Source organism: Labeo rohita, chromosome 13 (genome assembly GCF_022985175.1).
Source record: "Labeo rohita strain BAU-BD-2019 chromosome 13, IGBB_LRoh.1.0, whole genome shotgun sequence".
Lineage (NCBI taxonomy): Eukaryota > Metazoa > Chordata > Actinopteri > Cypriniformes > Cyprinidae > Labeo > Labeo rohita.
This window is the reverse complement of record NC_066881.1, coordinates 17,698,617-17,724,721: the sequence shown is the minus strand read 5'-3', so window position 1 is coordinate 17,724,721 and position 26,105 is coordinate 17,698,617. Positions and strand designations below refer to the sequence as shown.

At 40.0% G+C, this 26,105-nt stretch overlaps 1 protein-coding gene across 6 annotated transcripts in view; it reads left to right on the top strand.

Annotated features, from left to right (window-relative positions):
* Positions 1-25,892, top strand: part of kat6b (K(lysine) acetyltransferase 6B) — a 35,251-nt gene extending 9,359 nt beyond the window's left edge. For 4 of the 6 annotated variants that reach the window (XM_051125539.1, XM_051125541.1, XM_051125538.1 and 1 more), the window contains exons 3-17: positions 6,780-6,888; positions 9,522-9,637; positions 9,830-9,911; positions 11,206-11,338; positions 11,842-12,740; positions 13,410-13,531; positions 15,282-15,382; positions 15,537-15,678; positions 15,998-16,159; positions 16,417-16,510; positions 17,855-18,086; positions 18,282-18,438; positions 20,667-20,930; positions 21,637-21,913; positions 22,005-25,892. In XM_051125539.1, the coding sequence (XP_050981496.1) occupies positions 6,780-6,888; positions 9,522-9,637; positions 9,830-9,911; positions 11,206-11,338; positions 11,842-12,740; positions 13,410-13,531; positions 15,282-15,382; positions 15,537-15,678; positions 15,998-16,159; positions 16,417-16,510; positions 17,855-18,086; positions 18,282-18,438; positions 20,667-20,930; positions 21,637-21,913; positions 22,005-24,637 (5,523 nt within the window). In that variant the 3' untranslated portion in view covers positions 24,638-25,892. The remainder of the gene's footprint in view (positions 1-6,779; positions 6,889-9,521; positions 9,638-9,829; positions 9,912-11,205; positions 11,339-11,841; positions 12,741-13,409; positions 13,532-15,281; positions 15,383-15,536; positions 15,679-15,997; positions 16,160-16,416; positions 16,511-17,854; positions 18,087-18,281; positions 18,439-20,666; positions 20,931-21,636; positions 21,914-22,004) is intronic. The other 2 variants (XM_051125543.1, XM_051125542.1) reach the window with 2 other exon arrangements.
* Positions 25,893-26,105: the final 213 nt, after the last annotated feature.

Sequence of the window (26,105 nt, the reverse complement as noted above, 5' to 3'; positions counted from 1 at the left end):
CCAAATGTAGTTTTAGAGTTATTTTTTTTTTTAATCTAATAAACTTTGTCATTTATTATGCCAAGTATGTTTTTTTTTATTATTATTATTATTATTATTATTATTATTATTTATTTACTTATTTTTACATATTTACTAATTTCTACATGTTTCTTGCTATATATGTATCTGTAGTAACTGGCATGGGGCTAAATTATAAACAACCATTACACTTGAGACTGGTTAGACTAGTGAATTTGCAGCATCACGTACCACAAATGGCAGTAACAGTTTTGTTTTTGTTTTGTTTTTTGACACATCTAATGGAAACATCAGAGAGAACCACATGTTCTTCCTCTAAGCATTTCACTTCTGCATTGTTTAAATAAAGACACATACGTGCCCCTGTGGTCGTCACAGCCACACGTTTCGCAGCATGTTTTGCACACTTGCACCTGTAGCGCTTGCTTGTTCACAGTGCAGCCGCTGTAGTCAGGATTCACTGGCCTTTAATTCAGAGCCAAACATGGCACAGAAGGTCCTGTCATCAGCCTGGTGTGGATGTGCGCTAGCTCCACTTAGTGGACAAAACAACTGAGAAAAGCATGTTTGTGGTGTTGCTTTGCGATGTTGCCTTAAATAGAAGGATATTGTTAATTAATGAGCTGAGTGTAAAAGGTAAAAGGACTCGTGTCCCTCAGTGAAATCTAGACTTGTCTGCTATTATTGCCCGTTTTAGATGGGAATGCTGTGTCATCTGTGGAATGTTCCTTTTGCAAACATTCCAGATCACATATTTGTCACAGTATTCAGCAGGGTGTAGTCATCAGCCAGCACATATTTGTGCTCACACTGACGTGGAGAATTTGTCCTGGTGTCCAATGTAGTTTTGTTGCTAGGTTGGGTACATTCAAATATGTGACCCTGGACCACAAAACCAGCCTTAAGTAGCACAGGTATATTTGTAGCAATAGCTACATTGTATGAGTAAAAAAATATCGATTTTCCTTTTATGCCAAAAATCATTAGGATATTAAGTAAAGATCATGTTCCATGAAGATATTTTGTAAATTTCTTACCGTAAATATATAAAAACTTAATTTTTCATTGGTAATATGCATTGCTAAGGGCTTCATTTGGACAACTTTAAAGGTGATTTTCTCAATATTTTGATATTTTTCCACCCCCAGATTCCAGATTTTCAAATAGTTGTATCTCGGCCAAATATTGTCCTATCATAACAAATCCATACATCAGTTGAAAGCCTGTTTATTCAGCTTTCATGTATAAATGTCAATTTCAAAAAATGGTTCCTTTATAACTGGTTTTGTGGTCCAGGGTAACATATGTAACCATGGCCAGGATTAGAATGGGATGCTACTTTTTTTTTTGTTGTTGTTGTTGTTTTTAACTGAATTTACTGTATAATGCAGAATGTCACAGAATTTGTCAGTTTGTATGAATTAATCTCAAGTGGGGCATTACACGTAAATAAAATCACAATACGGACTAGTATCTTTAAATATTGAGCAAAAAGACTATTTAAATATGAATCGTTCATGTTCTGCATGTTTCCATGTGTGAATGGTGCAGATGAAGTTTCTTCATGAGCATTTCTTTTAAGAGAAACTATTGTCAAATCATATACACACAATGTAAAGGTATTCACGGCAACCCGTCAAAATAAAAGTTTGGTTTAACTTGTAGACACATGCTATTGTTTAAGAGAATGTACTTAATACTACTACTATTATTATTACTAAAATTAAAACTTTATTTTATTAAGGAATAATCACACAATATTTCTTTCATGTTTTAATTTTAAAAGTAACTTTGTTTTCCAAAAAATAAAGTTTAATTTTCTTTTGATTTAAAGGATAAATTAAATTAATATTTTATGCCTACATTTGATAACCAGAAAAATGTAAATATTGTAAAAATATTTTTTTAAAAAGTTAAAGTTTTAAAAAGTAGAATTGTTTTTATGCATTTACATAATTAGACATGCTTAAAGAGAATTTGGTAACAATAAAACAGAAGGTGAGAAAAAAATGAAATATTTCATAGGGCCCTTAACATGCAATTTTGTTAAACTTTTGATAAACTGATGTCAAATTGTATAGGTTTCATCATTTGAATTAATTAGACTTGCTTTTTTGATTAATAAAATGTAATTTAACCATTAAAAAAAGAGTCCAGAAAAATTTAAATGGAACAAACGGAATCCAGAAAAATTAAAATGGAAAAAAAACTAAATTAAAATTTGGAAAAAAGTTGAATTTGGGGAAAAAAATACAACAGATTTTATAGGGCCCTATGCATAGTACATATTTCAAACAGTAGTGTGTGGCATTGTCACATGTCTAACAATCTCATCAGTCAGGAAAGATGTTAAATTTGTCACTGTCATAACTTTTGGTTAATCCAGCACACTGGAAATGGAAGGTCTAGCCCAGGGATGCCCAACCCTCTTCTTGAAGATCTACCTTCCTGCAGAGTTTAGTTCCAACCCTGATCAAACACGCCTGTCTGTAATTATTAAGTGCTCCTTCAGATCCTAATTAGTTGGTTCAGGTGTGTTTGATCAGGGTTGGAGATGAACTCTGCAGGAAGGTAGCTCTCCAGGAAAAGGGTTGAGCACCCCTCGTCTAGCCAATTAGAGTGCATTGTGGGTTACTGTATTTTCTTCATTAACTCTGTCTGTGTGTCAGTTTTGGCCAATTTAGTACTAAACACTGCAGCAATAGTAAAAGAAGTGTGCAGTTCTAAACTTAGTCTAAATGCTCATGGTTGTGAAAGTGGAACTGAAAAGAGATTTTTGGGAACCAAACAACACCGTACCTTTTTTTGGAACCTACTGACCTCCATTGTATATTTTTATGCTCTGCAGAAAAAAAGGTCACACAGGTTTGGAATGATATAAGGGTAAGGAATTTACAGAATTTTCATTTTTGGGTGAAACTGTCGCTTTAAGTAAAATTCAAGTGTCTGCCATTGAGAACCCCATGCTAATGTGCTATTTTTAATAGGCCTAAATGTCTATGGTGGTTACGGCTCTGCATTAAGTTAGCAGTAAATGCCCATGTATTTATGATTGCCACTCTCAGAGGTGTTAAATTTATACTGAAGGTTTGTTGTAAATTTGAGCCGTATAAATTGCAGCGGAGAGAACGCGTGATGGTACTTCTAGTTCTGATGGGTAAACAGTTTGGATTTGAGCGGGATTTATATGACGCTTAAATAGTGCATATAATCACCGCCATAATGATAGTTTGGCTGCACATTCACATCATATATTTAAGTCTGAGTGCTACGAAGAAATCATTTGAGAAACGGCCTGCGTGTTTATTTTTGTTTGGTTTTTCCTACATATCAAGTAGCTTACTTTCAGATCATATCTAACTCAATGTCAAGCATGCCAGGCTTTCAAGTAGCTATGCTTTTTTTATTTAATCATTGTGCGCATGAACACACTATGCGTGTGAAGTAAATGAGCGCGTTTCATGTGCTGCATAAATCCAACGAGAGGCAGTGGAATTCTGCCATTGAAATCAATTTAGCGCTAATGTTATTGAATGATGTGGTGTGCAGAGCTGCAGTAGAGGGTTTATTTGTATTTCTACGAGGCGGCGGTGCCTGTGCTTTTCCCCTCCTGTGCGTGAATACAGATGTATTGTTTGGAGGCAATTGAGGTCAAGCATTATGTGCATGGTGGGATTTTTGTTGTGTATCGTGATTACGTTGCCCTCGGGGAGAGAAGCCCTTTATAGGCAATGAGCGCACATTTATTTCTGAGCACTAACCGACTCGTCGTTCGTATGAAGAGCTGCGCGTATCATTCAGGGGCCATCGATTGGAGCCTTTCAATTGGCACTTAAATGAAAACTTGCAATGTTTATGAATAACCCATCTGCAAATTGATGGTCTGCCAAAATGATTAATAGGCTAGGGATTGATTGCCTGTTGCATAAAACAATTAGTCTGGCATTACTCTCAACAGGTTTCTCACCAGAACAGACACTCAATATTTATCAACACGGCACAGCGGGAGCTCAGCCTGAGTGGCTCTCTTGAGATGGTACAGAGAACATACCCACTAGATGTAGTTTTACTCCGTCTTCTAATGCCCCATCTGCATCTAATATACACCATCCCCCAACAGAACGCTCCGTCTCTTGCTGACAAGCCTTTTGGGAGAGAATTGAGCCGAATTGCTTGCTTGTTTACTCTCAAGTTCTACCGGTTCCTCTTCTCTGGAGGCCGGCGTGTTTTTGTGAGTGTCTGACGCTGATTCGAAGGGTTTGGGCTTGAATGGGCTTACGCAACCCGTGCCGAGATTTAGACGCAACTGTTTGGAGACACGAGGGTGTGGTGGCAGACTTTGCCGTTAGATTCTATGTAACCTTTTTCTGATCTCCACTACACGAGTCCTGCATGCCACAGGCTTTCGTGGGAGGAAAGATACAGTCTTATCTCGAGAGCTATTCGCTGAGCCTGTTCGGTTCCCTCTAATCTTCTTTTGGCATCAGCACCTTGCGTTGCCCTCGTTCAGAGGGCACTGGCTACACCTCTCGCAGTTGTATAACATCCCATTGCCAATATTTACACAGGCTCAGCGTTGTGTATCACAGCGCTCGGTGATACGGCAAGGCGGTGTGTGTGTGTGTGTGTGTGATGACGTGCACACACATCCTGCTGGGCATCCTTTATCTTTCATCAGTAGTACCAGATTTATTGCATGTATGTGCTTTTGATGTCTGTTGTTTTGGCTGCTGCCTTTTACACAAGAATGTGATCTTTACAGTAGTCAAATGCAGCATGCCTCCTAAATTCAAAGAGACATTTGGATTTAATTTCCTGTTTGTGGTATCATGTCTCATGCATTCTGCGTCTAGATTTGCATCTGATCTCTCTAGAGATCTTGGGATACCTGAACACACTACAATGTCCAGTGCTAGAATGTACTAGGGGTGGCACAATAACAACATACATTGTTATATTATGCTTTCCAAGGCTGCAAAAATACAGTAAAAACCGTAATGTTATGAAATACTATTACAATTTAAAATAAATATAAAATCTTAAATCTTAAAACCAGTCTTAAATAGCATCAGTATATTTGTAGAAATAGCCAAAAATACATTGTATGGGTCGAAATTATCGATTTTTCTTTTACGCCAAAGATATTATGTAAAGATCATGTTCCATGAAGATATTTCGTAAATTTCCTGCTGTAAATGTATCAACTTAATTTTTGATATAGGTCAAAATTATAGATTTTTCTTTTATACCAAAAATCTTTCGGATAATAAAATCATGTTCCGTAAGATATTGATTATTTCCTACTGTAGATATATCAAAACTTTATTTTTGATTAGTAATATGCATTGCTAAGAAATTCGTTTGGACAACTTTAAAGGCGATTTTTCTCAGTTTAATATTTTTTTTTTAAAAATAAGTAATTTTATTTTATTTTATTTATTTATTTATTTATTTATTTTTATTAATTAATTAATTAATTTATTTATTTATTTTATTTATTTTTTATTTTTTTGGCACCCTCGGATTCCAGATTTTCAAATAGTTGTGTCTTGGCCAAATATTTTCCTATTTAACAAACCACACATATGAAAAGCTTGTTTGTTCTTCTTTCAGATGATGTATAAATTTCTCAATAAAAAATCGACCCTTATGACTGGTTTTGTGGTCACAAATGTAATTTATTCCTGTAATGGCAAAGCTGATTTTTCAGCAGTCACATCATCCTTTAGAAATCATCATAATGCCAACCCTGAAAACATACAGCACTACCGAATTCTGCTACTAATTTATGGTGTTCTTTGTCTGTTTGATTACATCGTTAATTGATCTTTACCACACATCTCTGCCATATGTACATCAAGCTACTACTACATATATTGTAAAAATGTCAATTTTGTGTAAAGCTGCTTTGCAACGATATGTATCGTGAAAAGCGCTATACAAATAAATTTGAATTGAATTGAATTGAATCATAATCTGATTTGGTGCTCAAGAAACATTTCAAGATTTCCTGTTATTAAACCAAAAAAAGTAATGCTGCTTAAAATTTTTGTGGAAACTATGATAATTTTTAGGAGGTAAAAAAACCTCCTTGTGTTTTACAACTTTGCAAGTTTCTTCGTCACTTTTATACGTGCTGATTTTGGGGGAAAAAATCCTACTGACTCCAAACTTTTATAAATGTTATTTTTATTTTATTTTTTATTTTATTTTTTTCTGTTTTTTATTTAATTTTAATTCACAGGTCTGATCATTTGGATCAGCAGCCTGCAGAAAGGCTAGTATTGTTCTTAATAGTATCTTGGTACTAAAGTATCAGTACATCTAACATCCCTATGATGTGCGTTTTCGTTTAACGGAGCGATTTGAGATTGATTAGACTCGTGTTGGTGCTCTTTCTCTGCCAGGAACTGCTTTATATCTGGCACTGCGTATCTGTCCTCTATAATCACATGCTTAATAACTAGCCGGCTCCCTGGGTTTGTAACCACCTGTCTAGTTTGACACCCGATATTCAAACAAAGCTAATCAAAACACATGCCAGATCTTTTATCTTCCAATCTGTACTCATTGTCTATGCCACTCATGTGCCTTGTTTAATAATAGTCGTACTGCGTTTCAAATCTTGGCGTGTGCGTGTACGTAAAATGATTTACTGTACTTTTGATCTAAGAGGAATTTAAAGAAATGTTGCCAGTAAAGTTTACATCAATTAAATGCATGCTCTCCCCCCCCCTTCTCTCTCTCTCTCTCTGTAGCCACGTGCTGATCCCATACCCATATGCAGCTTCTGTTTGGGCACAAAGGAGTCCAATCGAGACAAGAGGCCTGAGGAGCTGCTGTCCTGTGCTGACTGTGGGAGTAGCGGTAAGACCCATGTTTGAACTCTCAGCCTGAGCAGTGCCTATATATGGACAGTGCATCATCTCAATGTCTTTGCCAAGTGGCAGAAAGCAAGTTATCATAGAACTGGTGTGAATCAAACTTTGTAACTAACCATTTAGCTGTAAGCAAACCAGCGATGTTTGTTTAGACACCTGCTCATAATTATCAGTTGTTTTGAAATGTTTCAGTAGTACAGTATTTCAATCATAAGCAGTGTCAGTTGATATCACATTATATGATTGTGATTGAGTCAAACATAGAGAGAGTAATGCACTAAAAGCATCACTTTGAAGGTAAACCAAAACTTTTGTAACATGTTAAAAACAACTACCAGTTATGTATTTTTTTGATTGATTTCTCTTAACCTACTTTAGTTGGTGTCTTCTTTTTTATAAAATTAAGGCTACTTATTAAAATGTTGTTTAAATAACTGTTTAAAACACAGATTCTATTAGCTGTGTGAAAAAATAGATCACAATTCCCTTGATATAACGATTTTTCATAATACAAGTGCATCTGTACCCTAGAGTATATTACATAAGTTGTTATTTAGTTTGTATGAGTGCATGGGGCAGATAAGTGCACATGTGTAGTCTGTTTAAGAACAGGAAATGCTCTTTATTAATCAACCAAGACCCAAAAGAAAAATGCAAAATCAAAATATGCCTTCTATTTTTTAAGTATTTGAATTGCTGGACGTAGTGCATGCACAATTAGGAAAACAAATCTGAACTCAATATGCAATGGAGTTTGAATTTTGACCGCAATGTGCTTTGACTGTCTTGTATGAGATTGATGTGCAGCAGTGTTTGTTGTCCATCCGCATTTCTCTGCATGCCTCTCATCTCACATCAGAGCGGGTGCGTGTGTCTCATCGACTATAAACACTATATTCTGACAAGATCTCATCCTCATTAGTCAGTGTTTGCATTAAATATGTTTAAACCTGGATCGTTTTACATGCAAACTGCTTCTCAGTGTCTAAATTGTGGTGTTTAATCTGCTGAATTTACGATTCATATTTTTAGCCCAGATTCAGTTTCTTCTTCTTTTTTTTTTTTTTTTTTTTTCTGGAAAACACTGTTTTTGGTGAACAACGTTTTGGTACATCACAAATCAGAGTGCAGTGAGATTGTATAAGTCTTTGAAACAGCCCAGGAAATGTCCAGCCTGATGATGAGGCAGGGAGAAAGATGGTCATAGATGAATATTGAACCTATCACTGTGTTAATAAATCTATTTTATTTTTAATTATTTAGTGATCCATTTTCACAATGGAGATATGACTGTACAATGACTGTATAACTGTGTTCACTAGTAAAAACCCCTTGTGTTCATTCCTGCTATGAGGAAGAATTAGTGGCAATAGTAGTTGGTGAATCCCCCATCTGATGAGTGCTATCCCAGGTCTCCATGATAATGTCCACATATGTGTGTTATGAAGGCTATTGATAGCTTGTACACTACCAGGCAAAAGTTTTTGAATAGTAAAATTTGTAATGTTTTTTTTTTTTTTGTGACTTAAAAACATCAATTTAAAATGACTGTTTTCTATTTAAATATTCTAAAATGTTATTTAGCTTTGATCACAGGAATAAATTACATTTTAAAATATATTCAAATAGAAATCAGTTATTTAAAATAGTAAAAACATTAAAAATCCAACTGTTCAAAAACGTTTGACTGGAAGTGTATGTTTTTTGTGAGGGTATTTGGTGATTAGTGTAGGGCTATATGTTTGAGAAGAGTGGTAAAATATCTCAAGATGCTTGAAGGCTAAAGAAGGCAGCTTTTTTAAACTATAAAAATTGTCTATTCTGTAGAAGTATTGGTAGAAGGGTTTTACACAATCACAGATGGATTCAAGCTGAAAGGTGTGCAGTTTATAAGATGTTTTTTTTCCCCCCCGCTTCAAGTTCGCTTGCTTGTTTCCTTTCGTCTAATTTATTTATTTTTTCCCTCCTCCAGACAGAATTGCCATGTTCCTGTTAAATTACCTGCTCTTATGTCGTAATTTGTTTTGAACAGTGATTTTGAAATGCCACAAGGAATTGTTCTCCCGGTGACATTTTTATGGCTGAGTTTGACTTAACAACGCAGAGGTGGTTTTCATTAAGTGTTCATGAAAGTATAGAAAATGCACTCCCACTGTAAACCGCAGCTGGTTCGCAGCCCTCAGGGACAGGAGTGCATGCTTTTACATGACTATAACGGATCGACTGCCATTACGGTGTACGCGCGTACCATTTCTGCCTCGTTAAGATCAAATTATCCTTAATTAGCTGCTCAGAAGTGTTTGATAATACAGTGCTTTTAGACACCGATTTTGGAAAGTCTTCACGCATGGCTTTTCGCATTGTTGATGCCACGTGTAAATATTTAACTGATCCACGGTCGGGGGAATCTTTCATTTGTTTCGTTTTGATGTTCTCTCTCCGCTTGATTAAGTCTCTGTTAACATTTATCCTGTAATGTTTCAGCAAGGGCTTTTGTGTTTCCTGCCAAAGTTAAAGGATTAGGTAATGTCGCTCTTTTAATTGAGCATGTTTGGAGACTCTCTCTCTTTTTCTCTCTCTCTAAAGCCCGTTTGTTTTATTCCGCATTTCTCCTCAAAGGCCATCCATCATGCCTGAAGTTCTCCGCTGATTTGACTGCAAATGTCAAGGCCCTGCGATGGCAATGCATCGAATGCAAAACATGCAGTTCCTGTCAGATTCAGGGGAAGAATGCTGTAAGTTCTTTTCAAATGCACTGATGGCCTTGGCCCAGTTCCTGCTGACGTCTTTTATAGTGTCAGAGCACTGCTTGTGTTCTGACACTTTTACTGCAGGATGTTGTTTACTTGTGTTGTGTAGATTGCGTCTTATTTTTTTGCGTGTCTGACACATTGTTTCTCTGTGTGTGTGCGTGCTTGTGGATCCAGGACGAGATGCTCTTCTGCGACTCCTGTGACAGGGGTTTCCATATGGAGTGTTGTGACCCACCGCTCTCCAGAATGCCAAAAGGTACATTAGGCTTTTGTTTGCCTCTGTGGATTTTTCCATTCTCAAGGTGAAGCTGTTAAATGTGCCATTACACAAAGGCTTCTGGTTACATAATAGTAAGATGATATGTACCTTGCGTCCTGAACTATTTAGTGGCTGTCTCTCTCTCTCTCTCTCACCCTCTCTTTCCAGTCTCTTTCTCGTTGTTAATGATTTCGCCTCTGGCTTGCAAATGACTGTGCTTGTCCTTTTCAGTTAATGGCAGTTTGTCTGAAATGGGCATGTAAGTGCCAAGATAAAAAGGGAGCAGCATCATAAAGTGTTTCAATAGAGCAGAACAGGTTCATTTCACTTAATTTTACAAGAGCCTTCAGTGCTGAATGTCTGAAACTGCTGGAGGGAGGTGACATTCTGCCATGCAAAATCCCATCAAATTTCATTTGGGTTCTGTTATGGGTGAAAGAAAATGCTTTAACTAAAACTTGCATGTTAAGGATGTCAATTTAACACATTAATTTAGTGTGATTAATTATGGCAAAAATAACTCTGCTAATCATAGTGTGAGAAGCTAACAGAACAGCGAGACCAAAGACGTCTGTCTGCATTTCTGCTTTAAGAATGCTTCCTGTGTGAATGGCCCTGTGGGACTATGTGAGTCTGCCACAGACAGAATGACAAACCTGTATTCATTTGACTAGAAAGTATATTCACATTGGTTATAGTTTATAGTTTTGACTAAGTTAGCAACAGGCTATGCATTTGATTGATTGTCTTGTTTTTTTTTTTTTGGGGTCAAGATTTTCATTCATGCTCAATGTCAAGATCAAAAGAATATAGAAAATTAATAATGCTTGTTATCTGTCTGCTTCTGTATCTGCACAAGATATCTGAGAGCTTCAGTTCTATATTAAACACCAATGCAAATTTAGCTGTAATTAGTTACACAAAATCTGATAAAGGTCTAATCATTTAATTTGTGTTCGTTTGTTGTTTTCCCTCTGTAAAGAGGATGAGAAGGCTGAAGCCATGTCAGTAGAAGAGCACCCCACACAACTTCAAAGCCATTTATTCAGTGCTTCCTTGTTGGTGTGTTACCTGTAGAAAGCTTGTTTTTCTTTTCTTCTCAAGACAGTGGAAATGAAGGGAAAAGCACAGCGGGTCATCTCTGCTCAGCACTACAAAGACATATCTGAAAAGTGTCACGGCTGCAGACATGATGAACCATCCTTGAAATGCTTCTCTCTTTTTGTCTCACCCTCTTTCTCTCTCTCTCTCTCTCTTTTTTTTTTTTTTTTTTTCCTTGGACCTCCCCCAGGAATGTGGATCTGCCAAGTATGCAGGCCAAAGGAGCAGGAGGGAAAACGGTTGCTACACAAGACAGCGGCCCAGATCAAAAGGCGATATGCAAAGCCAGGAAGGCCAAGAAAAAATCTAGCACATCCAACAATGTACGATAAGTCACTTCATCCATCTCGTTCGTTATGCTTCAGGCTTAAGGTTACAGGTCTCGCATCAGTATGTTGCCTGTAAACTGCAATGCTCTTTTTGATGGCCTACTCTGATTTTTGTCCTTCACAACCTTGCCTTGAGAGTACATGTAGGTTTTCATAGCCTTTCATCCGAATGGTTTAAAATTAGCATGGCTGCTACAATGTACTTTTAGCCTGGGGCATTCTTTGCCAGTCTATTTTTAACATATGGCTGTGTAGTAGGAACGCTGTCAGTCGGACTGGGCGAGTCTGGGTCGGCACGCTTTTAAATGTGCAAGACTTTAGGGATTACATCTCTCCTAAAGGCTTGATGAGCACTGATAGACACGGTGGAACGTGTTGTTGAAACTGTGAAATCAGGCTCTTGAACCGAGGCTCAGGCTTAGTCACAGTCGAGATGTGCACGCGTTCATTTGTGGCTCGTGTTCTAATCGCAACCATCGTCTCGTCTACTTTCACAGGTCTGACAGTGGTGGTCCGGGATCCGTTGAGCTGTCTGAAAAAGCACGGCATGGTAGGGGTTCCATAAGCACTTTCTGTACCCCACCCTCATCAAGCACCTTTATACCCACCACAGACGGCAGGAGTCTCACTGACCCCCTCACATCCACACCCACCCTCACTACGTTGCCCCCAATCAACAAGAAAACCAAAGGTCTCATTGACGGGCTTTCCAAATTTTTCACACCTTCGCCGCTGGGCCGCCGGTTGCGCGGTGAGGCGTCGGGCTCCTCGAATCAGCACAGGCAGAGGAAGCGGGGCTATCGGAAATGCCACGGCAGCGTGACGACGCCAGGTGTGAGGTTAAACGCCCCGTCTAGCGTTCTCCTTACCCCGTCCCCCTCGCAAGGACACAGCCCCATCTCGCTGAACCCCGCCCAGTCGTCCTCGCCCTTCTCCGCCCACTCACCCCACAGCTCCTCCTCCCAGTCTAGCGGCCCGTCCCTCAGTAGTCTCCCAGGCAACAACCAGCTGAAGGGACTGTTTGATGGACTGTCTCACATCTTTACCACTCAGGGACAGTCCCGGCAGAAGGGACTCCCCAGCTACGCACCGCCCAAGCGAGCGCGCCGCAGCCAGGACGTTTCCACCTCGCCCAAAACGTCCCTGCAGCTGCAAGGAAAGAAGTCCGTCAAGGGTTTCGGTAGTAAATTAGCATCCCTGTCCGGTTCAGCCTCAGGATGGCCGCCCAAGCGGGGCCGGCCGTTTAAGTCGGCGCTCCATTTCAAACGAACTCCCTTCTTGAGAAAGCACAAGCTGCTAGGCAGGTTTAGGTTTAAGGCCTCCCCGCAGAGGGAGAACCCCACACCAGGGAAGGGCAGATTGGCAGACGGAAGAGTAAAACCAGACCCAAACCATGGTAAGCACAGGGGCCTGAACCTCCAAACGGCCGACTGGCTTTTTCATCTTCAACCGTTTTAACTCATCTTCCTCATTTTTAGAAGCAAAATAACATGGATTTTTTTGTTTTTTGTTTTTCAACTAATACTGCATCTCTGCATTTTTGGTTTTAACCTTTTTCTTCAGTATTTTTTGTATTAATTCTGAAGCCACTAAAGCCTTAGATTTCTGCTCTCTGCTCACGTCCTCATGCTGCTCACACCTGCCTCTCAAACCCAAGTTGTTAATGCTTTTTCCCTTTAGTAACAAGCACTTTAATGTAAAGTGTTTGCATTTCAAATGACCCTTGCTCCTGGTTTGGTTCCCTCTCAACCTCTGCACAAATGGAGTATTTGTTTAGAGGTCACTGTTGCCTAGAAACAAACTGTGATGTGTGGTTAAAGGTTTGAGGTTAGTGTGTTGGCCAGCAATGTTGATATGAGCCTTTCCTATCAGCCTTCCTTTCCATGACTCTAGTGATTTGCATGCTAGCAGTTGTGATTTTGAATGCCGTGTTATCAAGTCCAAGTTAGTTAGTGCTTGTTTATATTAGCTTTGGGTTTTGTGTCAGCATCTTTTCAGTTCTTCTTACTATATTCTGCAAATATCGACTTCTAAAGATCTTTTTTTTTTTTCTGACCTCTCACAGCCTTTAATCCCGAGAGGTGCTCAAGAAGAGAGCCGCAGGAAGGAAGGATGACTTTACTCAATGACCATGTGGCTGAAGAGGATCTGAAATTGTTCAGACACGTCAAGGAGATCACAGCAAAGGTGTGGAGAGTAAACCACCCGTTGTCAACTGAAGAGAAGGTTTAAGAGCTCACTGCAGTTTTTCGACTACATAAAAGCTTAGTTGAAAACGTTGACCTAAATATTGCTAGTGTAAAATAAAATTAAAGGATTATTTCAATTCCAGAATTAAAATTAAATATAATTTACTCACCCCATGTCATCCAAGATGTTCATGTCTTTCTTTCTTCAGTCGAAAAGAAATTAGAGTTTTTGAAAAAAAAACATTCCAGGATTTTTCTCCATATAGTGGACTTCAATGGGAGCCAATCAGTGATAATTTTGTTGACGAATAATTTAAAAATCTGTCAACATTTTTATCAATGAATAAAAGTGAGACAAAAATGTTAGGGAGGGATGATTTGAGAAGAGATTCATTCAGAACGAACCTGTTGTGTGGTTAGGAAGTTAGATACGAAACGTTGCGTATGAACTGTATCATACCCTATTGATCTATCCAGCGGGACATAAGCTACCATACATTTGCTGCACGCCTCATAAAACGTTAATGTCAATATCTGGGAGTAAGAGAAGAGCAGACATATTAATAGATTTGATGACGCAAAAGAGTTCTCAATTCGGCCCGTTTTTTTGAGTGCACACCGAAGCAGTGCCTCTCACACAGCACACGTGTACTCTTTAGTGGCTCATAAACGGAGAAATACACACAAAATGATGTCATTGTCCATTTTGATGAGTATTTATGTAAACATGCTTGGTTACATCTTATGTGAACGTAAACAGTTGGGAGAATATTGGACGTGTTTCAATACTTTGCACCTGTGCGTTCGGTTTTAAAAAGACAGGAGCCTAATTTAGTTGCTGTTGTCTCTGGCATTGATGTTAATCAAGCAACAAAAGAAAGACAGAAAATCACTCATTGCTCTTGACTGAATCACTTTAGTAGTCCTAATAAAGATTAATCTAAATTTATTTATATGAATAATGGGTTAGTGGTTTTATCTAGCAAAACAATCGCTAAGTCAATTTCTTTCAAAAAAAAAAAATATGTTATATTTATGTTATATATGAAGAGTTCAGATGCAAAAGCCTCTAAATCCATCTGACATTTTTCTTTAAAATTAGCATTTCTTTCTGGCTACTTTGTATAGGTTTCTATGTAAGTACTGGTTCTTCTGATTGGGCTGAGGCTGGAATTTAGCGAGTTTGAAGTAAAAGTATTTGATGAACGTATAATATGTGTCAGGAGCATTCAGTCAGTATCATTATCTCATTTTTGACCGAGATGGCTTTTAGCTGGTTTTGCATCTGAACTATTCATACATACATACATACATGCATACATACATACATACATACATACATACATATATTTGGGGTTGTGTAAAGATGCTAAGCTGGGCTGCTGGTCTAAGGTGACTTATGCTGGACTCCCATTAAGAAAAATGCCTAAAACCTCTCTGAAAGTCCAGACTGGGAGACCAGTTAATCTCTCTCTCTCTCTCTCTCTCTCTCTATATATATATATAGAGAGAGAGAGAGAGAGAGAGAGAGAGAGAGATTAACTGGTCTCCCAGTCTGGACTTTCAGAGAGGTTTTAGGCATTTTTCTTAATGGGAGTCCAGCATAAGTCACCTTAGACCAGCAGCCCAGCTTAGCATCTTTACACAACCCTTAGCAAACACCTTACCGTTGTGGCTGAAATATATAAAAATCAAATTCTTGTAAGTATTTTAACTCTGTTCTAATGTGTGATCTATTTCAAAAACAGAAAACCGGTGGCGATCAAGGACAATCCCCTCCTTTGATTGAGTTTGGGAAATATGAAGTACAAACTTGGTATTCCTCACCATACCCTCCAGAATACTCAAGGTAAGTCTAAAATTAATTCAGAAACATTTTTACAGCATGTTTGCCAGATACAGCCTTAAGCAAATGTAAACTAGTACGTGATTTAGAGTTTCTCCCTGCTCTTGTAACTTATGCCACATTCTTCGTTATAATTAATTGCTGCTCACCTCCTCAGATTACCGAAGCTTTATCTCTGCGAGTTCTGCTTAAAGTACATGAAAAGCCAGGACATTCTGCAGAGGCATTCAAAGAAATGTGGGTGGTTTCACCCGCCAGCTAATGAGATCTACAGGAAGGATAACCTCTCTGTGTTTGAGGTCAGTACTTGCTCTTAAATCTCACACAGGGGGCACATGCACAACTTCATCCACATCCTAATTTATCATCTGCATTTGCAATTAAAACAAGAGGGGGTTATGTCCAGAGATTAAAAGGCTATGAGTGCCAAGCTTGTCGAAAGACACATGAATGAGAACTAGACTTGCATGAATTAATTATGTCAGATTAAGCCAATTCTTAGAGGACTCAATATCTTGATACCTATCTAGTTTGAGTTGTGATTTTCACATGTGCTCCAGCTGTCCTTGTATGGCCTACCTGACTCTAATTGTTTCCCATTTTGTCATCTTTGCTCAGGTTGATGGAAATATCAGCAAAATCTTCTGCCAAAACCTTTGTTTGCTTGCAAAACTTTTTCTGGACCACAAGACGTTGTATTACGACGTGGAGCCTTTTCTCTTCTATGTTCTAACACAAAATGATGAGAAGGGTTGTCATCTTGTTGGATACTTCTCAAAGGTATTACAACTCTGAGATATGTTATGAAGTATATATCCTATGACAGTGGAGTAAAATTAACAGCGGGTTATCTAGTGGGTTGCTAAAGATAGGATTTCTTGTACGGTGCTCGTTTTTGGATCTGAACCTTTTCTGCAATATGTTTGAAGGGTTTTTTGTGGTTGTTTAGTTCAGTTCAGGACAACAGCAGGTGCAGTGAATTGCATGCGTTGGCAGTGCGCTGACACACTCTATCTTTCTCTCTTTTTCTCCCACAGGAAAAGCTTTGCCAGCAGAAGTACAATGTCTCCTGCATAATGATCATGCCTCAGTACCAAAGGCAAGGATTTGGGAGGTTCCTCATTGATTTCAGTAAGTTATTCATTAACTGGTTTGAAAGTCTTGAGAGATGTGAGCATAAGATTGTTTGCAACAGGAACACATGCAATGCGTGGAAGCAAAAAGATGTTTCAGACTACACAGTCATGATGGAAAGAGTGCCTGTTTCATTGTACTGAGTACTGGGTTTGCATGTGTCTATATACAGTTGAATGTAGTGCATGATCTAATTTGCTTGCTTGTGAATGTTTTGATTTACTCTTTGTAGAATCAGAAGAGCATTTGCAATGCAAAAGACAAATGCTTGGAGTGTAAAAAAATAATCTAAATCTTACTTTGCTTAGCACAAGATCAGCTCACAATTTAACTAGTCAAAAGTAAGACCAAATATTTTCTTTATATGTAAATAACTCTTATTAGTCAGTTTAAAATTGAAATTACATAGTTGAAGTCAAAAGTTTACATAAAATGTTAATTATTTTACCAAAATAAGAGAGATCATACAAAATGCATGTTAGTTTTTTTATTTAGTACTGACCTGAATAAGATATTTCACAAAAAAGACATTTACATATTGTCCAAAAAAGAAAATAATAGTTGAATTTATAAAAATGACCGTGTTCAAAAGTTTACATACACTTGATTCTCAATACTGTGTTGTTACCTGAATGATCCACAGCAGTGTTTTTTGTTGTTGTTGTTTAGTGATAGTTGTTCTTGAGTTCCTTGTTTGTCCTAAGCAGTTAAACTGCCTGCAGTTCTTCAGAAAAATAGTTCAGGTCTCACAGATTTTTTGTTTTTTCAGCGTTTTTGTGTATTTGAACCCATTGAACCCCCTGGCTCTTAATGCATCGTGTTTCCTTCTGGAGCATCAGTAAAGTGTTTGGACCTTCTGTAATAGCTGCATATGAGTCCGTCAGTTGTCCTCAGTGTGAAAAGATGCATCTCAAAATCATACAGTCATTGTTGGAAAGAGTTCAATTACTCAAAAATGCTGAAAAACCAAAGAATTTGTGGGACCTGAAAGATTTTTCTGAAGAACAGCGGGCAGTTTTATTTTCAACATAACACTGACATCACAAGAACTGAGACCAGTCTTTAGCCATTAGAATCAATAAACGTTAAATTCCTTACAAATAACTGTTCGGCTTTGAGAATCTTGCAGTTGTTTATATGTAAAATATCATTCAAGCCAAGTTAGTGAAATGTGCTGCAAGACCTTAAGAAGCTGCATGGAAGCATTACTCCATGTCTTCATAAATTGTGATTGAGTTGTTTTATGTTTTGTCACAGTGACACTGAAACCCTGTCTGACGACAGTACTCATAAACAGTCTTTTCTCATCTCCTCTCTTTGTCTCTCTTCCTGTCTTTCCAGGTTACTTACTTTCCAGGCTAGAGGGCCAGGCTGGCTCCCCAGAGAAGCCTCTATCTGATCTGGGTCGTCTGTCCTACTTGGCTTATTGGAAAAGTGTCATACTGGAGTACCTGCACAACCACCCAGATAAGAGTGTCAGCATCAGGGGAATGAGCCGAGCCACGGGCATGTGTCCACATGACATCGCTACCACACTTCAGCAGCTCAACATGATTGATTTCCAGGATGGCAGGTGGGTTTGACTGTGGTGGTATCTGTCAATCTGACAATTCACTCACATGCTTTCAGTACACTGCATCATCTCTAAAGACATTACCACATTCCAGAGTGAGGGGTGTGGACACAATTATAGCTATATTTGCATGTGCATTAATACCGAATTACAATTTCTGATTGTAAGTCTGTAATGTTTCCTATGTTTGTCTAGGTTTGTAATCATCCGAAGACATCAGCTGATTGAGGAGCACATGGATAGGCTGAGAATGAAGCCACGGCTTCATGAGGTTGATCCTGACTGCCTGAGCTGGACTCCAGCTTTAGTTTGCAGAAGCCCACCAGGAGAGCTGAAGAGTGCTATAGCACAGGTAGGCTTAAAGGTCTATTCATGATTTGATAAGAGACTGAACTCTCCTGATTTTAGTGAACCCAGTTTTTATGTTTTCTGTCCAAGTACACAGTACTCTAATACTTAAAGCTAAACTACCAAGGTTTTATTGTTCAATTTCCCATCAGAAACAAATTATAGAGCCAGTACAAATACATAAATAAATTTAATCTGTTTAAAACCCACATTTTTGCTTCACTCTGCAATCACTATGATAAGCCTTTAATAATGATTCATATTCAGAGCTTTCAGGTTTGATTTGGCAGAAAATCAGGCTTCTATCATTCTTCTTCTGTTGACTTCATGTCCACAAACAAAGAAAAGATCTATGACGGCAGATGAACTACTTGCTCAGATTACTTAATTTTTAAATACATGTCTTGTAAGACTTTCTGCTCGCTGTCAGTGATGTTGGTGTAGCTAATCATATCATGTTGTTGTGGTAATCACAGACACCCATAGGTATACCAATATTTTCAAAAAAGCCCCCATAAGTATTAAGGCTATCCAAAATAAAAGTTTGCCTAATATATATGTATGTGTACTGTGTGTAATTATTAGGTGTATATATAAATACAAACACATTCATGTAAATATTTAGAAGTATATGTATTTATTATAATTTTTATATAATTTATATTATATATATAAATAAAAATATTTTGTACATAACATTTCTCTTAAATATATACATTAATTTGTGTGTATTTATATATACATAATTACAGTACACACAAATTTATTAGGCAAACTATTAATATTAATAGCGATTAATCATTTGACAGCCCTAATAAGTATGCACTGTTCCTTTAAGGATTAGTTCACTTTCAGAATAAAATTTCCTGATCATTTACTCACCCCATGTCATCCGAGATGTTCATGTATTTCTTTCTTCAGTGAAAGAAAAAAAAAAAATCAAGGTTTTTGAAGCAAACATTCCAGGATTTTTCTGCATATAGGTGACTTCAATGATGGCCAACAGGTTGAAGGTACAAGCTGCAGTTTCAATGCAGCTTCAAAGAGATCTATACAATCCCAGCTGAAGAATAAGGGTCTTATCTAGCAAAACGATTGGCCATTGGCCAAAAAAAAACCTTGCACTAGCTCGACCTCACGCATTACTCAATCATGCATGTGTGGAAACGGGCGAAAGTACCGACCCAGTGTTTACAAAGCGAGCTTGCAAAGAAAGTCAAACGGCCTTTACAAAAAAAAGGTAAAACAAAGATGTCGGATGATTTTGCAGTTGGACCTTCAGCCCGCTTTTTCTCCAGTACATGGGGAAAAATCCTGGAATGTTTTACTCAAAAACTTTCATTTCTTTTCGACTGAAGAAAGACAGACATGAACATCTTGGATGACATGGGGGTGATTTAAATTATCAGGAATTTTTTATTGTGGAAGTGAACTAATCTTTTAATCATGTTGATTAATCCTTAGAGAGTAAACTTTCTGCAACAACCTTTATATAAATACACAACAAACATACAGGTCGTTTTCCTGGCATATACAGAGGCTTGATCAGTACGTTCCACAGGGTTACTTGAAGTCCAGTTTACAATTACAGCTGTCTCGCATCAAATTACTATGTTCTGTCTCCATTGTTAATGTCTGTTGCAGATATTGCAGTGGAAACAGCAGATTTTGTAAAATGCCCCTTTATTGTTTCCTTTTGGCCTCTGACACAGCCTGGCTCTTTTTGCATAATGCTGAACTCGACCATAATTGGTAAGATGATCAAAGGCTGTTCTGGTGGCAGCTCAGAGCTTATGTTTTTAATTCAAACTTACTCAGTAAGCATCACGATGAGCGCAGGTCACTCATTCCTTCCTTGGCTCTGCATTATTAGCTACAAGATGATGCTTGCATGAAAAGTGGGCTAAATTTATCCCATCGTTTGCCTTTCAGGAGTTCAGGGTGAGTTCACAGAGATAGCTGAAAGCACTTTCAACAGTAACCCAGCTTCCTGAGTGACCTAAATCAAAGCCCTGTATTATTAATGCCTCTGAATGTCCCATGAAATGTAATCTTCCACAGCCGCTTAAAAATAAATGTTGCTGAGATCAACGGCTAATCAAGAGACAATCTCTGCACTGCAGGGGCGCTGTGGAAGCAAAATGGATAACTGAGATGTTATTTGTCTGCTTGGCTTCAGCCTGTACAGAGCGGCTGAGACAAGCTCATGTTTGTGTTTTTGTGGCATAACAGGCAGGAGATCGTCGTGCAGGCTGTAGTGCGTCAACCAGGAATTTGACATCAGGGATGAGCTACAGTAGCGCAAGACCTCCACTAACCAAGTGCAAGAATTTCAGCAGAAGATACTCGGACTCAGTGTTTGCCAACAACGCTGGGAAAGATTTCGAAGTGAGCGAAGAAAGCACCAGTGATGATGATGATGATGATGACGACGACGAGGATGATGGTGAAGACAGTGCAATCAAGTCCCAGTCTGGGCAGGGGCTCAAGCGAAAGGTAAAGTTTAGAATCAGAGAATCAGTGATATTGTGCATTTCTTTAGTTCTATTTGTATCATCATTGTTCACATTGAATTTCCTTCATCATTTGGGAAGTGTACTTAGTTGGATGGAAAAAGGATCCAAAACTATCCATTAGTCAGAAATTTCCATCAGCCCTTAAGTCCATAACTAAGTAATATTGCTTTCATGATTTGTGTGGGAAATCTTGGTTCTGTATCACCAAGTAATGCTGCAGATTATTTGCATTGGGGTACTGCTATCCCAGAATGCCTGGGGGAGAGTATGTTGTGAGGAACTTGTGGTCAGCTTGATTCTGCACACTCTCATTTGGGGTTTTGGGCAGGCTAAGCTTTCCAAATGAATGGCCTGTGGTGTAGGCACTGTGGTCTAAATGATGGGCTTTTGCATTTAGATCATGAAGCAACCCATTCACAACGTAGCCACATTTCCCTATGTTTAGCATCACCCTTGACCGTATCTGTCTCCTCCAAACCTCTGCTTTTTGGATTAAAGGGCACTAGGGACAATTCGACAAAAAAGTGGCCAGCTCTTGCTATGACAGTTGTTAGGTCTAACAGTCTTTGACATCTCCCTATATTTATTCCATTCTCAAGCACAAGATGTTCTCAAGCATACAATATGCACTTCTCTGTTAAGTGAACAGCCCCCTTAAATGTATATTGTTGTTGGTTTTTTCTTAGCGGGCACCAACTCTGCGACGGAAGAGAGGGCGAAGGAGAACACGAATCAACAGCAGTGTCACTACCGAGACCATCTCTGAGAGAACAGAGGTGCTAGATGAGCCTTTCGAAAATTCTGATGTAGAAAGCCCTCTGCCGCAACCCAGCAGGAGGGTTGGCAGTGAGGATGAGGAAGAGGAGAAGAGCCAGAGATTATCTATGCGTCGACCTGGAAGACCAAGGAGATATGAAGATGACAATCACTCAAATCAATCTAAAGAAGAAGGGAATGTGGAAGGTAAAGCCATACTTGTTTATATTCACAGCACATACTGTTTTGTTGCGTATTTGAAGGATTAATATGGAACGTCTTTTTTGTGTTTCTGAAGCAGTGAAAAAGGACAATCCTCGACCGCTAAAACGGAAGAAAGGCTGGCCCAAAGGTGTCAAACGAGGTCCTCCCAAATGGAGACTAAAGGAGCGCAAAATGGGCTTTAAGCTCAACCTCTACACACCTCCTGAGACGCCGATGGTCACAGCGGAGCAGGAGCAAGAAGAGGAGCAGGACGCCAGCCCTGCCTCATTCTCAGAACCATGCGAGTCCATTAGAGAGCCCAGACCAGAGGACCCAGAGCTGGACCACTGCGACTCAGAGCCTCACACTCCAGAGCCACCCGAGTCTCACAAAGTAAATGAGAATGAGCCAACAGATAAATCTGAAACGGTGGAAAACTCTCCATGCGCTGAAGAGACTAATGAGACAAAATCAGGTCCAATAGATGATGCGGAAGAGCCAAGTCAAAATACAGAAGAAGTCAAAGACTTAAAGCCAGAGGGTGAAGCAGAAGGCAGGGTTGGTAAGGGCCCGGGTGAACGAGATGAAGAAGAGGATGAGGACGAAGAGCCAGAACCATCTCATGTGGACGATCATGATGCGGATGATGAAGATGACAGCCACGAGCAGAGAACGGACGACCCGGTGCCACTCCCAGAACGAGACCTCACGGAAGACCCAGAGCCAGTTCCAACTCCTAGTAATAACAATAAAACTTCTGAGGAGCAGCCGAGCCCTGCAGACCCACCGCCTCATTGCTCAGAGGAGCTTGCGTCTGAAAGCACTCTCGAGAGCTTGGGCATGCAACAGGGTGACACTGTGGACTCAGATCATCCTCCAGACTCTGAAACAGAGGAAGAGGATAACAGTCAACGGCCTGAAGAAAAGCACATGGGCCCGTTGACCCCGGCAATAAAAGAGGACCATAACATTTGTCCCGAGCTTGACATGGAGACGGCCCAAGCGGTGCAGTCTCTGACTCAAGAGTCTGAGCAGGAGAGGCACTTTCAGGATTGCGTGGAGACTCAAGAGGCCTGCCACAGCCTACAGCGGTATGTTCACGTTGAGCAGAGCCCTCAGATGACTCCTGTGGACGACTGCCAGCAGTCAGATCACAGCAGCCCTCTGTCTTCTGTCCATTCTCACCCGAGCCAATCTGTCCGTTCAGTCAACAGTCCAGCGGTGTCTATTTTAGAAAGCGGCTACACGCAGATCAGCCCCGATCAGGGCACCGTCTCGGTGCACTCGCTTCATAACAACATGGAGACGAGTCCAATAATGGATGTGCCCTCGGTGTCGGACCACTCTCAGCAGGTGGTGGACAGCGGCTTCAGTGACTTAGGCAGCATCGAGAGCACCACAGAGAATTACGAGAATCCCAGCAGTTACGACTCCACGCTGGGTAACAGCATTTGTGGCACAGGAGCAGGAACAGGCGCCTCCTCCCAGAGCAGCTGTTCCTATGGCAACCTCTCCTCCGGTGGCAGCCACAGTCAGAGCAGCTGTGCTGTGTCCCAGCAGATGGCCGGTCCTGTGGTGAACAATACTGGCGCTTGCAGTATGCTCCAGCAAACCAGCATGAGCTCCCCTCAGGGATGCAGTGTGAAGTCACCACAAGGCTGCGTGCCGGAGAGGCAGCCCAGTCACCCGCACGGACACGGACACGGGCACGGCCACGGGCACGGGCATAGCCATAGCCACCACCACAGCCATCACCAGCACCATCCGCACCATCAACATCACCAACACTCACAACACCAGTACCAGCAGCCTCTGTCGCACTGCTCCATGTCGGCCAGCTTCGCTCCACCCATGCAACTGCCCGACATCCCGGAATCTAACAATCCCTCCAGCAACCTGGGCCTGTATGACCGAATGGGCCAGGGAGAGTATGGAGGCGGACACTATGGTCAGCACTCAGCTACGTTCAGCCTGCATAAGCTACAACAGCTCACCAATACCATCATGGACCACACCTTGCCCTTCAGCCATTCTGCCTCGCACTCCATCTCATCCTATGCAAACAACAACGGCTCGTTGTCCACGCAGCTCGGCCCTCACAATCCCACTCTGGTGTCGCTGTCACAACCCGGCGGAGGTCCCCAGTCGCAGGCCACCGTGACTCCGCCGCCCAACATGACTCCGCCGCCCATGATGCTGCAGCGCAACATGGGTACACCCAACATGAACCTGGCCCAGTCTCAGAGGCTGCAAACTCAAATGGCCCCCAAGAACCACCACCACCACACCGTGTCCATCCGCTCCAAATCGGCCCCTCTGCCGCCCCACCACCAGCAGCAGATGTACGGTAGGGGTCCCCAGACCGTAGCCATGCAGGCTCCCGGGAGGACGCTGGCTATGCCGCCGCGGATGAACATGGGGGTGAACCTCATGCCCGCCCCGGCTTACAATGTCAACTCCATGAACGTTAACGTCAATATGGCGATGAACACTTACAGAGTGACGCAGCCCATGATGAACGGGGGCTACCATGGCAATCCTGCCTATATGAATCAATCTCCACAGTACTCTATGCAGATGGGCATGATGGGTACTCAGCCTTACCCGCAGCAGCCCATGCAGGCCCCTCCCCATGGCAATATGATGTACAGCCCCGCAGGCCATCATGGTTACGTGAATACCGGCATGTCCAAACAACCCTTAAACGGGCCTTATATGAGACGATAATCAACGACCTGAAAGCGAAAGGTCGTGATGTTGCAAAGTCAGCTAGTTGACTTGAGGTATTTAGTTTTCACGGTTAATGTTCGCTTTTATGGATCTTTGTGAAAGAACCAGCACTTGGTAAGAATGCAAAAAAGTTTTGTTTATCAGCTAAATTTTAGCTTTTTCCCCTGTTTATGGGAAGCCTTACAGCATAAGATTTAAAATGTAACATTTGTGTACGCGTCAATCTCCCCCGAACTGCTTTGCAGTTGAATGGAGGTTACGTTTTCTTTAAGTTGGAACCTGCATTATGGAACCTTTAAATGTGCCTGCATTGTATGTTTTTGGACAAAAGAGCCTTTTCAATGTACCTTTAGCAATCGCAAGGTTATATATGTAAGTCTGTACTCATGCCTTCATATTATTTAAATTATTGTAAATCGACTTTTATATTTTTTTAAATGTAAGGTTATACTTAGCATGCTATAACGTCTTTGTTAGTGACAGTGCATCAAAGTAGTACTGTACAGTGTTGTGCTTAATAGCAAGCGATTTTATATTAAATGTATGGCCTTGGTTAGGTTTCCCTCGTACGGAAGGAAAAATTAAACTCTATTTTTGTTGATTCTAATACTGTAAAGATTTGAAAACATCGTCATGTTCGGCTTGGAAGGTTCTATTGCTAATTGTGTATAATTTGTTACTTTATAACAAGTTTCTTTACCTGAGGCAGCTTTCTGTTTTTATACAATTTAAAGCAATTTCTGTCACAATAGCAAAGAACAGTCAACGTCAGTATTTGTACATGTAGAAATCTAAATCAAAGGGGAGGGGGAAACGCGAACATTTCAAACGGGGGCAGAGTTGCAAAATTATTATTATGATCATGATGATGATGATGATGAGTGTCAATTTACTCCAAAGTCGGTCTTTTATGAAATGCCTTTAAACTTACATTTTCATTCCATCTGTAGATTTTTTTTATCTTTATAAAACATCTGATTTATATTTTACTGAAATGTAGAGCAGTAGCCTTGTTGATAGACAAAAACAGATGGCATGTAAAAAGGTAAATTGTATCGGTGTCTGTTTGTATAGCTTATTTTGTAGCCTTTGTACCTGTACAGAATGGCAGTTTGACGTAAGAGGGATATCCTGACTGTACTAATTAACAGAGCAACAGTCCTGTATTTATGAGTTACCTTTTTAGTCGGTCACTTAAATGCTGTACATTTTAGCAGAAAATAAATTATGATGAGCCACTGACAGACTTAAACGTGTGTACGGACTCTGTGTTTTCATCTCATGCTCATCGCGACTTATACTTTCTTTCTCGAAAGGATCTATTACAGCCGACGGATTTTTTAACGCATTGTTACGGTTGGAAACAATCTTGTGGAGTGCAGGGACTCCTGAATACAGGCTGGATAAATTTAGATGGAAAACACTAACATGTATCTAACGCAACAGCAGGACTGCCCTAGCAATA